We start from the raw sequence: 14,067 nt of genomic DNA, 5'->3' as shown, positions 1-14,067 counted from the left end.
TTGGCTTTCAGCTCCATCAGCTCCTTTAAGCCCTTCTCTCCATTGGTTATTCTAGTTATCCATTCGTCTAATTTTTTTTCAAAGTTTTTAACTTATTTGCTATTGTTTTGAATTTCCTCCCATAGCTTGGAGTAGTTTGATCGTCTGAAGCCTCCTTCTGTCAACTCGTCAAAGTCATTCTCCATCCAGCTTTGTTCCGTTGCTGGTGAGGAACTGCGTTCCTTTGGAGGAGGAGAGGTGCTCTGCTTTTTAGAGTTTCCAGTTTTTCTGCTCTGTTTTTTCCCCATCTTTGTGGTTTTATCTACTTTTGGTCTTTGATGATGGTGATGTACAGATGGGTTTTTGGTGTGGATGTCCTTTCTGTTTGTTAGTTTTGCTTCTACCAGACAGGACCCTCAGCTGCAGGTCTGTTGGAGTTTATTAGAGGTCCACTCCAGACCCTGTTTGGCTGGGTGTCCCCAGCGGTGGCTGCAGAACAGTGGATTTTCGTGAGACCACAAATTCAGCTGTCTGATAGTTCCTCTGGAAGTTTTGTCTCAGAGGAGTACCCGGCCGAGTGAGGTGTCAGTCTGTCCCTACTGGGGGGTGCCTCCCAGTTAGGCTGCTCGGGGGTCAGGGAGCCACTTTAGGAGGCAGTCTGTCCGTTCTCAGATCTCCAGCTGCATGCTGGGAGAACTACTACTCTCTTCAAAGCTATCAGTCAGACAGGGACATTTAAGTCTGCAGAGGTTCCTGCTGAATTTTTGTTTGTCTGTGCCCTGCCCCCAGAGGTGGAGCCTACAGAGGCAGGCAGGCCTCCTTGAGCTGTGGTGGGCTCCACCCAGTTCGAGCTTCCTGGCTGCTTTGTTTACCTAAGCAAGCCTGGGCAATGGGGGACGCCCCTTCCCCAGCCTCTCTGCTGCCTTGCAGCTTGATCTCAGACTGCTGTGCTAGCAATCAGCGAGACTCCGTGGGCACTACCCTCCGGTAGTGCCTGGGTACTACCCTCCGAGCCAGGTAGTACCCTCGTGGGTACTACCCTCCGAGCCAGGTGCGGGACACAATCTCCTGGTGTGCCATTTTCCAGGCCCGTTGGAAAAGTGCAGTATTAGGGTGGGACTGACCCGATTTTCTAGGTGCTGTCTGTTACCCCTTTCTTTGACTAGGGAAGGGAACTCCCTGACCCCTTGCACTTCCTGAGTGAGGCAATGCCTCGCCCTGCTTCGGCTCGCGCACAGTGCGCTTCACGGACTGTCCTGCACCCACTGTTTGGCACTCCCTAGTGAGATGAAAACGGTACCTCAAACAGAAATGCAGAAATCACCCGTCTTATGTGTCGCTCAGGCTGGGAGCTGTAGACCGGAGCTGCTCCCATTTGGCCATCTTGGCTCCACCCCCCTCAAATTTTTTTTATGGAAAAAAATGAGTTTCTGTCATTGCGTGAAATGGAATTTCCTATGATAGCATGACGCTTGTTTTTCCACCAATTATAGGTACTATATTTATAATAAATATTCCTAGACTGTGTTTGAATGCCATATAACCACTTATTTTGAATTATGTCATGCAGATGAAACCAACTCAACTCTTAAAAGTAGGGGCTATTTCTTCTTGCTATCTAATCTGATTCAAATCTAACATTATGAAAGCCAGGTGATTTATGTTTTTATGTTTTATTAGATAAATAACATAAAAATACCCATCACAAATGGATGTTTTCTTACTAATGCGCTTTAATTTATTTGTGCATTTCAGACTCGCAAGGTTTTACATTGTCTTGTGTATAACTTACTGAAACCGGTGTTTGGGAATTTGAAAGCAAAACATTGCAGAGGCGGGAAGGACGCCCTACAGTTAGGGTCTTAAGCCTGGAGTTAGTGGGGCTGAGGCGGTGGGGAGGTGGAAATGTGGGGAGGCAGAAAGGCAAGGAGGACTGTGGGGGTTGAAGAAGGACCCAGCGGGCTTGGCATTGGCATTGAGAATCCCTGGCGCCCCATCCGCCCTTTGCTGTAAATAACAGGCTCCTCTCCGTGGACACTTCCGGCTCTGGAAGTTGATAATTTGTAAAACTGTTTGTGTATCCCCTGCTATGGTCTTATCCCACATGTCTTCGAACACGCGGGAAATCAGTGACTAAAATCCCAGTGTCTTATGGCCCCTGTGGTGAATACGTGAGGCAGTGGTGCCGTGGATTCTGCATTTCTGCAGATGGGCCACCTGCTCCACCTGCGAGGCTTTGGCAGGGTCACGGATTTTCACAGCCCTATACCCTTTATTCTCAAAAATAGGTTGATTTTTTTAAGTAGATAGGTCTTTGAAAGCTTCCTCCATATATAAAAATATATTTCCATGTAGCCAGAAACAGGACAGAGAGGAAGAGACACAGGCAGATGAGGAGGGAGGCAGGGGAGGTGAGGGGCTGGGGTCTTTCATCATGCTGTGCGTGGACAGGAGGCAGGCAGAGGTCAGGCTGGGAGGTCCCGGTGGCCGGATCAGCGGCTTAGACTCCCGCTGTGGGCGGCGCTGTGCTGCTGAGGGCTTTCAGTGAGGGTCTCGGGGTCACGTTAGTCAGAATGCCTTTTGGAAAGAACATTTGTTGTCTCTGGAAGGAAAGATGTGCAGAGACTCTCGAAGGGTCCAGGAGACCAGACGTGGCTCTGGAGACTCCCACGGGCTCTGGAAGGCACCGCCCCGTTGTGGTGCAGGTGAGGGGCCTCACTGGAGGGTCCCTAGGGGAACGGGCCTGCCCTCCAGCCAGCTCCCCCTGAGGCGGGGCCCCCGCGTGTCCTGGCCTAATGAGGGACCCCTGACCCTGTCCCCAGCCCAGCTCTTAAACAGTCCTTCGGCTTGTGTTCCTGGAGCCGCCTCTTGCAGGGTTGCTGTGGCCACACTTTGAGGAGTTGGAGATTTTTGTGGTTGGGCTCAGTGGGGTGACCCCAGGTCGGGTGAACCTCATTGTCTTCCTGAGTGCTACGGCCACCGTGAGGGGTGAGGGAATGGGTGGGCTCGGAGCCACGGGCCCCAGGTCTGGTGGTCCTGCATATGGAGGCCCATTCACGTGTGGAGCCCCTTCGTGTGTGGAGGCCCCATCGTGGCCACGTTAGAGCCTCGCGTTGCTTTTCCCTGGAGGGTGCTGTGGCTCCCAGGCTAATCATTTGGGACGGTGGCATTCAGACCACTTGGCTGACCCTACTGCATCCGATGGACATGCTTGAAGTGGCCTCATCCCTGAGGCCAAGCAGTGAGAGGAGGGGACAGCCTGTGGGCAGCCCCAGGCCTCTCCTTTCCCTGTCCTTGGGTAGAACCCTGGAGGGGAGAGGTGAGACTGTTCCGGCATTAACAGAAAACCTCGGAAACTGCAGCTTTCAAGAAAACACTAAGGCCCAGAGGAGGATGGTTAACTGCGCCCGTTCTGTTGTAACTGGTTGTGAAGTAGAAAGGCTGGAGGTTGTTTTGATGTGGCCTCATCACTGTTAAGTGGATTAGTCATTCGAGGCTTGGTATCAAGAGCCTGAACTAAGAGTCTAAAGATGAACTTTCCTATTCTGGATCTTTCAAATAATGATTAAGCCACACAAAGTGTTCTAAAATAGATTCTCATTCTCCCAATTTAAAAGTAAAACAAAATAAGCCAGGCTTTTTATGTTTACATGTTTGCCTTCTTAGAAAAGTACAGCCCCACATTTGAATACGGTTGTGCACCATATCCCGGTGTTGTGTCCGTGAGGACCTGCTCCCCGTGTTGTGTTCTGTGAGGACCTGCTCCCCGTGTTGTGTTCCGTGAGGACCTGCTCCCCGTGTTGTGTCCGTGAGGACCTGCTCCCCGTGTTGTGTTCTGTGAGGACCTGATCCCCGTGTTGTGTCCGTGAGAACCTGATCCCGGTGTTGTGTTCCGTGAGAACCTGATCCCCGTGTTGTGTCCGTGAGGACCTGATCCCCGTGTTGTGTCCGTGAGAACCTGATCCCGGTGTTGTGTCCGTGAGGACCTGATCCCCGTGTTGTGTTCCGTGAAGACCTGATCCCCGTGTTGTGTTCCGTGAGGACCTGATCCCCGTGTTGTGTTCCGTGAGGACCTGATCCCGGTGTTGTGTCCGTGAGGACCTGCTCCCCGTGTTGTGTTCCATGAGGACCTGATCCCCGTGTTGTGTTCCGTGAGGACCTGATCCCGGTGTTGTGTTCGTGAGGACCTGATCCCGGTGTTGTGTTCCGTGAGAACCTGATCCCCGTGTTGTGTCCGTGAGGACCTGCTCCCAGTGTTGTGTCCCGTGAGGACCTGATCCCCGTGTTGTGTTCCGTGAGGACCTGATCCCCGTGTTGTGTCCGTGAGGACCTGCTCCCAGTGTTGTGTCCATGAGGACCTGATCCCCGTGTTGTGTCCGTGAGGACCTGATCCCCGTGTTGTGTTCCGTGAGGGCCTGCAGGGGACAGTGGTCCCATGGGATTATAATGCCAAGTTCTTACTGCACCTTTTCTACGTTTAGCTGGGCTTACACGCACACACCCTCGCCACGGTGTTCCAGCTGCCTGCAGGACTCAGCACAGTCACGTGCTGTGTGGGTGTGTAGCCCAGAAGCAACAAGCTGCACCACACAGCCTGACTGTGCGGCAGGCTGGATTGCCGGATTTGTATAACAGACTCTGATGTTCACACCGTGACCAGATTGGCCAACAACACGTTTCTCAGAACCTATCCCTGGTGTTAAGAGACATAAGATTGATTTAGCTACTTGGTATTTTATACACTTAGGAGTGTGTGTCAGAAATATTGAAGCACTAGAACTTAGTGACTTCTTATGAGGGTCCTAAAATATCCAACCTGCAAATCAGTCTCTGATAAGAGATTAAAAGCTCATTGGAAAGTGTTGGAAGTCTGTTCTTTACTAGTTTTTGGCTGATGGAAATAAGCCCTGAAGGTACAGCGTGAGTGAACCTGGACGGAAGCGTCAGAAGTTCCGTGAGGCAAGGTGGCCAGTGTGTGTGTCTCAGGACACTGGCAAGCTGACGCTCCCCACAGGAACTTACAATTCTTTGCCCATTCATAGTCATGTGTTTTCAGTAACAAGAAATCAAAACAAACTCACAATTCCACTTCATGGTCCTCTATCGCTTTTGTGTACAGACATGGACATTGGAATCACGTTTTAAATTTTACTTAGGGCCAAGTGCTGTGGCTCACGCCTGTAATCCCAGCACTTTGGGAGGCCAAGGTGGGCGGATCACGAGGTCAGGAGTTCGAGACCATCCTGGCCAACATGGTGAAAACCCGTTTCTACTAAATACAAAAAATTAGCCAGGCAAGGTGGCACGTGTCTGTGGTCCCAGCTACTCGGGAGGCTGAGGCAGGGGAATTGTTGGGACCTGGGAGGCAGAGGTTGCAGTGAGCCGAGATCGCGCCACTGCACTCCAACCAGGAGACAGAGCGAGACTCCATCTCAAAAAAAAAAAAAAAAAAAAAATTAAAGAGGTAAAAACTGATTAAAAATTGAAAGTGATTTTATACTCTTCTGGAATTGAAGCACATCTTATCACTCACATTTGCAGCTATAATCCTAATGAAGTTTCGTAAAATGCTGGGGGGAGACGTTGATATTATCTTGAGAGGGGCACCTGCTCCCACGAGCCTTGTATGAAGCCTGAGAGTTTGCCAGTGTTGCCCCGTAGGTGACCCCTGCTGTCTTGGTTTCATTTTTGCTTAGTTTTCTTGTAACTGTGGATACAGTTCGAGTTGGTGCCGACATGTTCCATTCTCCCGTATTGCACCTTTTCACATGTTAATGAGAATCCTGCATTTTTAGATAGGAAGGAATCGGTCCTTGTGGCAGAGGCCCACTGAGGAACAGCCTGGATTCACGGCTGGGAGCGCTGACTCTGAAGTCAGCAACCATGGGCCTTGGACCCCCAGGTCCACATTTGTAAAGTGAGTAAGGGCAGGCGGTTCTAATTCTAATCACGGTCAAGGGATCCTGCGTCTGTAGCTTGTATGGGGCGCTTCACAGGAGTTAAGGGATCCTGCGCGTGTAGCTTGTGTGGGGCACTTCACAGGAGTTAAGGGATCGTGTCGGGCACTTCACGTGAGTTATATGAGATGATGCAAAGAGTGGTGTCTGACGCGGAGGGACCTTCAGTTAATCTGCCAGAAGTGAGGTGCGTTATTGACAAATGCACTGCAGCCTCTCTAGATTTAAAAGTTGTTATTTGGAGAAGGAGATGTTTGGATTGATGGGAAGTTTAATGTTCTGTTTTTTGTTATAGATATGATTATATGGGTGTATTTATTTTTTTATCACTTATTATTCAAAAAAGTAATAAAAAGCAACTCACAGATATGACAACAGACATTCAAAGTAAAACAATATTGACAAGATAAACCAGGAGCAGAAGGGACCTGTCAGCATGAACTGCCGTACGCTTGAGATAAGCCAGGAATTTAGACTTGTGTCTAAACAGGGATGGAGGCTCAATTAGGTGACTCGTGCACCCATTAGATAAAAGCAGATGCCGCGTTTTCTGAACCACAACTGTACCTGGTCCCTGGTGACAAGGAGACACCCCCCTGGGTGTTTACCAGGAGTCTGTAAAGCGCAGCAGGGACCAGAGGCTGCACATCAGCATCTTCGTAACCATAGCAACCAGCAACCAGCCTCTTCCTCCCAGGCAGGGCGTCCCAAGCAGGCCGCACCAGAGGCCTGATGTTTGGTGCAGTCATCTTTGGGAGGAAATGGGAGTGTGGCACAGCACGCCCCCCAGCTCTGCAGCGGCTGGGCTGAGAGACCAGAGACGGGCCTCCCTGATGAGGGGAAGGGTGGCCTCCCTGCACAGCACGCCCCCCAGCTCAGCAACAGCCAGGCTGAGAGACCAGAGACGGGCCTCCCTGATGAGGGGAGGGGTGACCTCCCTGCACAGCGCGCCCCCTAGCTCAGCAACAGCCAGGCTGAGAGACCAGAGACGGGCCTCCCTGATGAGGGAAGGGGTGGCTCTGAGGGGCCGGTCCTGGCTGTGTCCTGCTGTTGCCCAGAGCACAGCTTACTCCATACACATTTCCTCATGCCACTCAGTTTTCTTTAGAAGGATGCACATTTTTCCTTAATTTTGAGAAAAAACCTTTATTTTTTAATGTTATGGGAAATATAAAATGCACTCATTTTATAACAGAAGAAAAGCAGTAATTCAGCCTTCACGAGGTTGGCTGGATCTTTCAGCTGCTTCTCCTGGGTTTCAGGGGCCCCATTAGTAGCCACTCGGAGTCAGGGATGCCCGGCATGTGCCTGCTTTCAGGAAAAATGACTGACTGGCTTAGTCGCCCAGGCTGCTGTAACACGTTGCCATAGATGGGCGGCTGAAAACAGTACCTTCATGTCTCACAGTTCTGGAGGCTGCGAGCTCCAGATCCAGGTGCCGGCAGGTGGGATTTCTGGTGGGAACCTTCTCCCTGGCTTGCGGGAGGCGCCGTCTCACTCTGTGCTCGTGTAGGGGAGAGAGGGAGCTCTGGGCTCTTCACGTCTTATAAGGGGCTCATCCCACCGTGGGTTCTCCACCACCTGCATGACCTTATCCCACCCGAATCACTTCTCAAAGGCCACACCCTCGTCATACCCTCCCACTGGAGGTTAGGGCTTCACCGTGTGAATTTAGGGGAACGCGAACACCTGCTCCATACAGCGACTTTCATGAGAATGAACATGGGTGCTGTTCCATGTTAGGTCAGATGTTTGCTGGACGCGGGCGCCATTCCACATTAGGTGCGATGTTTGCTGGACGTGGGTGCTGTTCCACATTAGGTGTGATGTTTGCTTTGGGGTTCAGGTAAGATATGCTGTGTTACAGACATTTCCTGTATTTCTAGCTTGTGAAGGGTTTTTATCCAGAATATGTTTTGAATTTTATGCTTTTGCGGGACATCTGAGTTATTTTTTCCTGCCTTGATTTATCAATGAGACGGTCCCATTTTTCAATGCTGAGTCATTCTTCCATTCTACTGGATTTGATTGACAGATGCCTTAATTAGAATGTTTGTATCTTCTTAAATGTGACTGTTATGAATTAGAGAGGATCGATGGTGTCTTAAGCTTGACCAGCTGTGAAAGAATACAGGTTGCATTTAACTGTCAGCACAGACTAGAATAAGATGGTATGTGTGTTCCCAGATAATGCACAAAGGTTAGTGCTGTGATCTCTTAATGAATGACAGTTTTTCATTATATGCGTTAATTGCAAAATCAACAAGTCAACCTTATTTGAGAGTAAAAATCTACTGTCGTATTTTAAAGACGTAAATTTGTAGAAATAGAAAGCCATGTTTTTGATGACTTTTAAATCCTGTAGAGAATCTTTATTTTGTTTTCGGTTATTTTTATTGCAAAATCTCTTCTATTAATCAGTTTCTGTTAAAGCCTGGGATAAAAACTAGACTACCCGAAGCATTGCCTGGAGATGGGTTAGCGAGGGACCAGCAAAACCAGCTGGTAGATACAAATTTCCATAATATTACATTTAAGTTACTTGTCTTTCCTGAGTGGTTAAAAGAGGAGTGCAAGGTTAAGAATCAACTAAATCATTAAAAGACTGACCTGCAACAGTGAATACAAAACTCATTGGTGGTTTTTCTTGGCAACGTTTACTTACTGTAACATATATGTGTATACCTTGATATAGAACTGAGCTGGCACCCACTTGCCCAACACAGTAGAGCCAGATGCTCACACCGAAGTTTTGGCAGTGATGTAAAGGAAGGCGTTTACTGCAAAGCGCTAGGCAGGGAGACCAGGCAGCTGCCACTCTAATCCTGCCTGCCTGATGGCTACAGCAAGGATTTTTAAAGGCAGGGATGCGGAAGCTACCGGCAACATCATAAATCAACCCATGGAGGCCACACATTGATTTAAGCCTAGAAGGGCAGGACACCCTGTCGCAGGGGCTCATGGATCATAGATGGATTCAGAGATCTTCTCATTTGCAGTTGGTTAAAGAAGAGAAGCTTTGTTTAAAAATTTGGGGGTCAACAGAAAAATGTTAACTTGCTAGAAAGACTGACTTTTTCCAAGGCCCTCAGGAAGAAATTTAGAGCAAAGGGCAATCCTTGAAGTTGCGTCTTCACTTCCCCCTAATCTGGGGTCTGTGTGTGGTGGGGTCCTTAGTCGGGGTCAGAGCCTGTGAAGGACAGTTCAAGGGCAGTGGCCAGGCGTTACTTTAGTTTCCAGAAGAAAGCAAACATCTCTGTAGCGCTAGCTTCTTTGGCTATTGTTTTAGGTGATTCCCTTCTTAACAAGCTACTTAAGGACCCCTGGGGCCAGCTAGATACCTGGAGTTTTTCTGAAAAGAACTTTGGAATTTTCCTTTACTTCCATGCATGGGGGTTTGCAAGCTCCTGAAAGTGGGGCATTTCTGCATCATTTCAACCTCTCTGCAGAAGATCATGATTAGAAAATCATCAAAAATAAATTCATCTTTCTGTAAAACCAGGAAGTTATCATAAAATTATATTGATCATTAATAGGAGTCATTATGAGAAATATATATGAATAAAAAAGATGTATTTTTGCCTTTAGAAGGGACTTAGAATGATAACTAATAGATCTGTCTTCTGGCAAACAATTAAGTCCAACTTTATCAGAAATAGACTTCTGGAACTATGACTATTTTGCCCAAATTATAAAGCTGGTTTGGAATTAAGAAGGGCCTGGACGCAAACACTTAGCTCACCAAGTCAGAATAAATATTATTCAGATTTTATTACAGCATAAATTCTAGTTTAGCCAGCACCACAAATGTGAGGAATTCATATTAATATGAATCATATGAATGTAAGCAATAGAATTAAGAGTAATCTCCAACTAGACTTTGTTTTTTGGATTTCAAATAACACAGTAGTATTTAATTTGTAATGAACATCACACAGTTGTTTTATACAATCATAAAATCTGTATTGGGAATTGATTAACACTTTTTTTTTTTAAGTTCAGTGGTACAAGTGCACGTTTGTTACATAGGTAAATGTGTGTCATGGGGGTTTGTGACACACATTATTTCCTCATCCAGATATTAAGCCCAGTACCCATTGGTTACTTTTCCTGCCCCTCCCCCTCCTCCCCACTCCACCTCCCACGGACCCCTGTGGATGCTGTTCCCCTTTATGTGTCCATGAGTTCTCACCCTTTAGCTCCCACTTACAAGACAGAACATGTGGCATTTGTTTTCTCTCCATTAGTTCGCTGAGGATAATGGCCTCCAGTTCTATCCATGTTCCTGCCAAGGACATGATGTGGTTCTTTTTTATGGCTGCATGGTATTCCATGGCGTACATGCACCGCATTTTCTTTATCCATCTACCATTGATGGCATTTAGGTTGATTCCATGTTTTTGCTATTGTGAATAGTGCTGCAGTGAACGTGCATGTGTCTTAGTGGTAGAACGATGTATTTCCTTTGGGTTTATACCCAGTCATGGGATTGCTTGGTGCAAGGATAGTTCTGTTTTTAGGTCTCTGAGGCATCACCACCCTGTTTCCACAATGGTTGAATAATTTACACTCCCACCAACAGTGTATAAGCAATTCCTTTTTTTCTGCCACCTTGTCAGCGTGTGTTATTTTTTGAGTTTTTAGTAATAGCCAGGAATTTGCATTAAATTAATTAATGATATAACATATATTTAATCATATCAATAATGTAAGCAATGTAATCTAAAACATGATTTCAAATTGAATAAACTTGTATAAGTTCGTTTTCACACTGCTATAAAGAACTGCCTGAGACTGGGTAATTTATAAAGGAAAGAGGTTTAACTGACTCACAGTTCAGCAGGGCTGGGGAGGCCTCAGGAAACTTAGTCATGGTGGAAGGAGAAGCAGGCACGTATTACGTGGTGGCAGGCGAGGCAGGGCATGTGAGAGCACAGGGAAAACCACCATTTGTAATATAAACCAGATCTCCTGAGAACTCACTATCACGGGAACAGTGTGAGGGAGACCCCCCACCCCGTGATCCAATCCCCTCCCACCAGGTCTCTCCCTAAACACCTGGGGATTACGATGCAAGATGAGATTTGGGTGGGCATATCAGTAGAATCAATATCAAACTCTATTGATTAGACTTTGAATACGATTTTTAGTGCCAAAGAGGTTCCAATAAGATGATTCTATTCTTTATTTTCTATTTCCTCCGTTCTTGTCACTGAAGAGTGTCCTTCCCCAAGGACTCTAACACCTTAACCTATAAAGCTTTCTGGGATTTGACAGTTTTTTTGCTGCTATTGGTTACATAAAATTACAAGTATAGGCGCTTACCCTATGTAACGTTGTGGGTTTTTTTGTTTTGTTTTTGCTTTTTAACAAATATATGTCAGTTAGTATTTTCCAGGCTGCCTAAGCAAAATCTTTATCCCCAAATCCAGTTTCAAGAATTAAAAGGCAGCTTCAGGACACAGTTTCAAAAAAACAAAAGCAAAGCTAAGGACCCAGGCGGCTGTCTGAGTGCATCTAGTCTTAGGGGAAAGAGGCTTTGAGGGTGCGTCAGTGGAGAGGTGGAAATGGTTTTTAGGAGCCATGCAGAGGTAGTTACTTAAAAATTTCTCACCTTGGATCCTGGAAGGGTTTTTTTTTTGTTTTGTTTTGTTTTGCCCATTTCTTAAGAAGCACTAGACTCTGAAAAGGGGCATGCGGTATTTCAAGAGATGGAGCATGGCACACCTAAGGGGAACAACGTTCTCAGGGAATTTCAAGAGACGGAGCGTGGCACACCTAAGGGGAGCGACGTTCTCTGTATTTCAAGTGATGGAGCATGGCACACCTAAGGGGAATGACGTTCTCAGGGAATTTCAAGAGACGGAGCATGGCACACCTAAGGGGAAAGACATTCTCAGGGTGATCCCTTCCTCCCTGCCTTGCGGCGTGCCAGGAAGCGTCCTTTCCAGGAACTGCAGGTTGGGCACTAAGCCTTCGTTTGAAGAAAGCCAAACCTGTCCATGGATCCCTAAGCTTACCGACGCAGACGATGGCCACTTTTGTGGACAGTATGAGCTGGTAATATTTCTGGTAGAAAAACACGAAGGAGATGATCATGATGACAAAACAACAGATCTCTGCTGAGCACGGAGGACTGGCAGGAATCATCGCAGGGAAGGTTGCCCGTCGTGTAATCACAAGCAATCATTTTTTGAAGTTAATAAACGAGATTTAAACTGCTTTGCAGTTTGCCTCTTGCCACAGACCGTAGAATCATTGAGCCAGATCCTCCAAAAATCAAACTTTATTCAAGTCAAGAAGCTCATTCTCTTCCTGTGCTTAAGATATTCTTCCCAACCTGCTCACGAAAAATCCATGCAAGGGATTTGAGATTCCCCTTGCCTTCCTCTTGCTTCCAGGGGAAGCTGCCAGGTCAAAGCAGTGAGGAATCCGGTATCGCACTGTGCCGAGGGGTGGGACGCCTGCTTTGAAGACCCCTGGGTTCTGCTCCCCTTAGGCACATGGGTTGGGTTGACCTCATGCCTGGCCTCAATTTCCAGCCCTCTCGTTTATCAGCAAATAGATTTCCACCCTGTTAAAAAACTCCCCTCCCATCAGCCATGAAGGGGGCTTGTAACTCAGATGACCACAGCCTGTCCACGCAGATGCTCGTGGGAGAGAAGGGAGTGGGAACACAGCTTCCCTGCAGCAGCAGCTCTGGACAGCACTCTGGCTCCCGATACAGGCCGGGGTGGATGCTCTCCTCATCATCAGGCTGGCTTTGCATAATCAAAGCGTCCTTCTCCTTGCCGGGGAGGACGCAGGGAGCTCGTCCCACTCACAGCCATCAGCTCTCAGGTCCATGGAGCCCTGAAAATGCTTTGAATAGAGCAGGCTGGGGTGGGCTGGCAAGCAGAGAGGGACACGGGCAGCCCATTAGCAACCCGAGAAGACACTGAGAAGTTCAAGTGCGAATAAAGTGCTGAGTGACATTCCTGACAAATTCCATCTTTAAGTGGAATGTTGCTGGCCTCCGTCTCAGGTGTGCCAAAATTTTTGCTGAAGCCAAGTTTCAGTCTGCAGCGGTGCCTTCTCTTCCTGTTTATTTACTAGTCCTGGCCTGTGCAGCTGGTGGGAAACTCTTCCTGTTTATTTAGTAGTCCTGGCCTGTGTGGCTGGTGGGAAACTCTTCCTGTTTATTTACTAATCCTGGTCTGTGTGGCTGGTGGGAAATTCTTCCTGTTTATTTACTAGTTGTCGCCTGTGCGGCTGGTGGGAAATGTTTACCCCGCCTCAGTCCCATGGCTGGTTATGCATCATTCTGGTTGAAGGAACTTTTGAAATTGCTGTGGAAGTCTTGGTTGTTCAGGTGTTTCCTCGGGTGATGACTGTGTTTCCTGAATGCCTGCTGCCAGCCGCTGCGGCCTGGCTGGGGGGACATGGGCGTGGGTGGCCTACTGGGCCGCCTGTGAGAATGGAGTGTGCACAGGACAGGGGGAGCGCCCAGCCACCAATGACTGCCCCTCATTGCCCCTGTGTTCTCTGCCAACAGCTGTGCTTATCTTACAAAAGCAGGTCAGTAAGCGCTGTCTCAGCCGAGGCTGCCAGGACGCAATACCGTAGGCCGGGCAGCCTGGGCAGCAGACATTTCCTTCTCACAGTTCTGGAGGCTGCAAGTCCGTGATCAAGGTGCAGCAGGTGTGGAATCTGTGGAGGATGGTGTCCTGGCTCACAGATGACACCCTCTCATGTGTCCTCATGGGGGGCAAGGGGCCTCCCTCGGTGCTAATCACATTTGCAGGAGCCCCCCCCCTCAACCTAGTCACCTCCCAAAGCCATCACCTTGAGGGTTAAGATTTCACCGTGTGAATCTTGGGGACACAAACGTTCAGTCCATGGCAAAAGGAAGCCCACCGATCACTAATTATTGTGAAGCCCAGGGAGACACTTTATCAAGGGAAGAGTAAGGCCACCTAGAACTGTAGCACCCAACAGGCCCCTATTATTTCAGGACCTTCGTGGAGAGGGAGTGAGGATGGTGCCTGGCACTGGGTTTGGGGTCTAACAGTTCCCAGGGGCTCTCTCAGCACCGTAAGTGTATTAACTTACTTAATTGTCATAAGGGATCTGTGGCATAGGGTTCTATCAC

General features: G+C 48.1%; 2 protein-coding genes across 6 annotated transcripts in view; one reads left to right on the top strand and one right to left on the bottom strand.

Moving 5' to 3' along the window:
• DLGAP2 (DLG associated protein 2) overlaps positions 1-14,067 on the top strand; it is a 926,579-nt gene that overhangs the window by 397,123 nt on the left and 515,389 nt on the right. The window lies entirely within an intron of this gene.
• Positions 3,267-13,678, bottom strand: LOC134732250 (uncharacterized). Its single transcript, XM_063615416.1, has 7 exons — positions 13,578-13,678; positions 13,254-13,384; positions 12,761-12,823; positions 11,957-12,058; positions 4,481-4,617; positions 4,366-4,394; positions 3,267-4,281 (listed from the first exon to the last, which is right to left on the bottom strand). The coding sequence occupies exons 1-7, from the start codon at positions 13,676-13,678 to the stop codon at positions 3,642-3,644; spliced, it is 1,203 nt and encodes a 400-aa protein (XP_063471486.1). The 3' UTR covers positions 3,267-3,641.

Source organism: Symphalangus syndactylus, chromosome 1, assembly GCF_028878055.3.
Source record: "Symphalangus syndactylus isolate Jambi chromosome 1, NHGRI_mSymSyn1-v2.1_pri, whole genome shotgun sequence".
In the NCBI taxonomy this organism is placed as follows: domain Eukaryota; kingdom Metazoa; phylum Chordata; class Mammalia; order Primates; family Hylobatidae; genus Symphalangus; species Symphalangus syndactylus.
Note: the sequence above shows the minus strand (reverse complement) of the source record. Positions and strands in the feature narration are given on the sequence as shown.

Coding starts and splice junctions, on each gene's coding strand:
- LOC134732250 (XM_063615416.1), bottom strand. CDS start 13,678: ATGAGGACACATGAGAGGGTGTCATCTGTGAGCCAGGACACCATCCTC. Junction 12,059..12,760: donor GGACCTGAGAGCTGATGGCT/GTGAGTGGGACG, acceptor CTCCGTGCTCAG/CAGAGATCTGTTGTTTTGTC. Junction 4,618..11,956: donor AGTGGCCATCGTCTGCGTCG/GTAAGCTTAGGG, acceptor TGTGAACATCAG/AGTCTGTTATACAAATCCGG.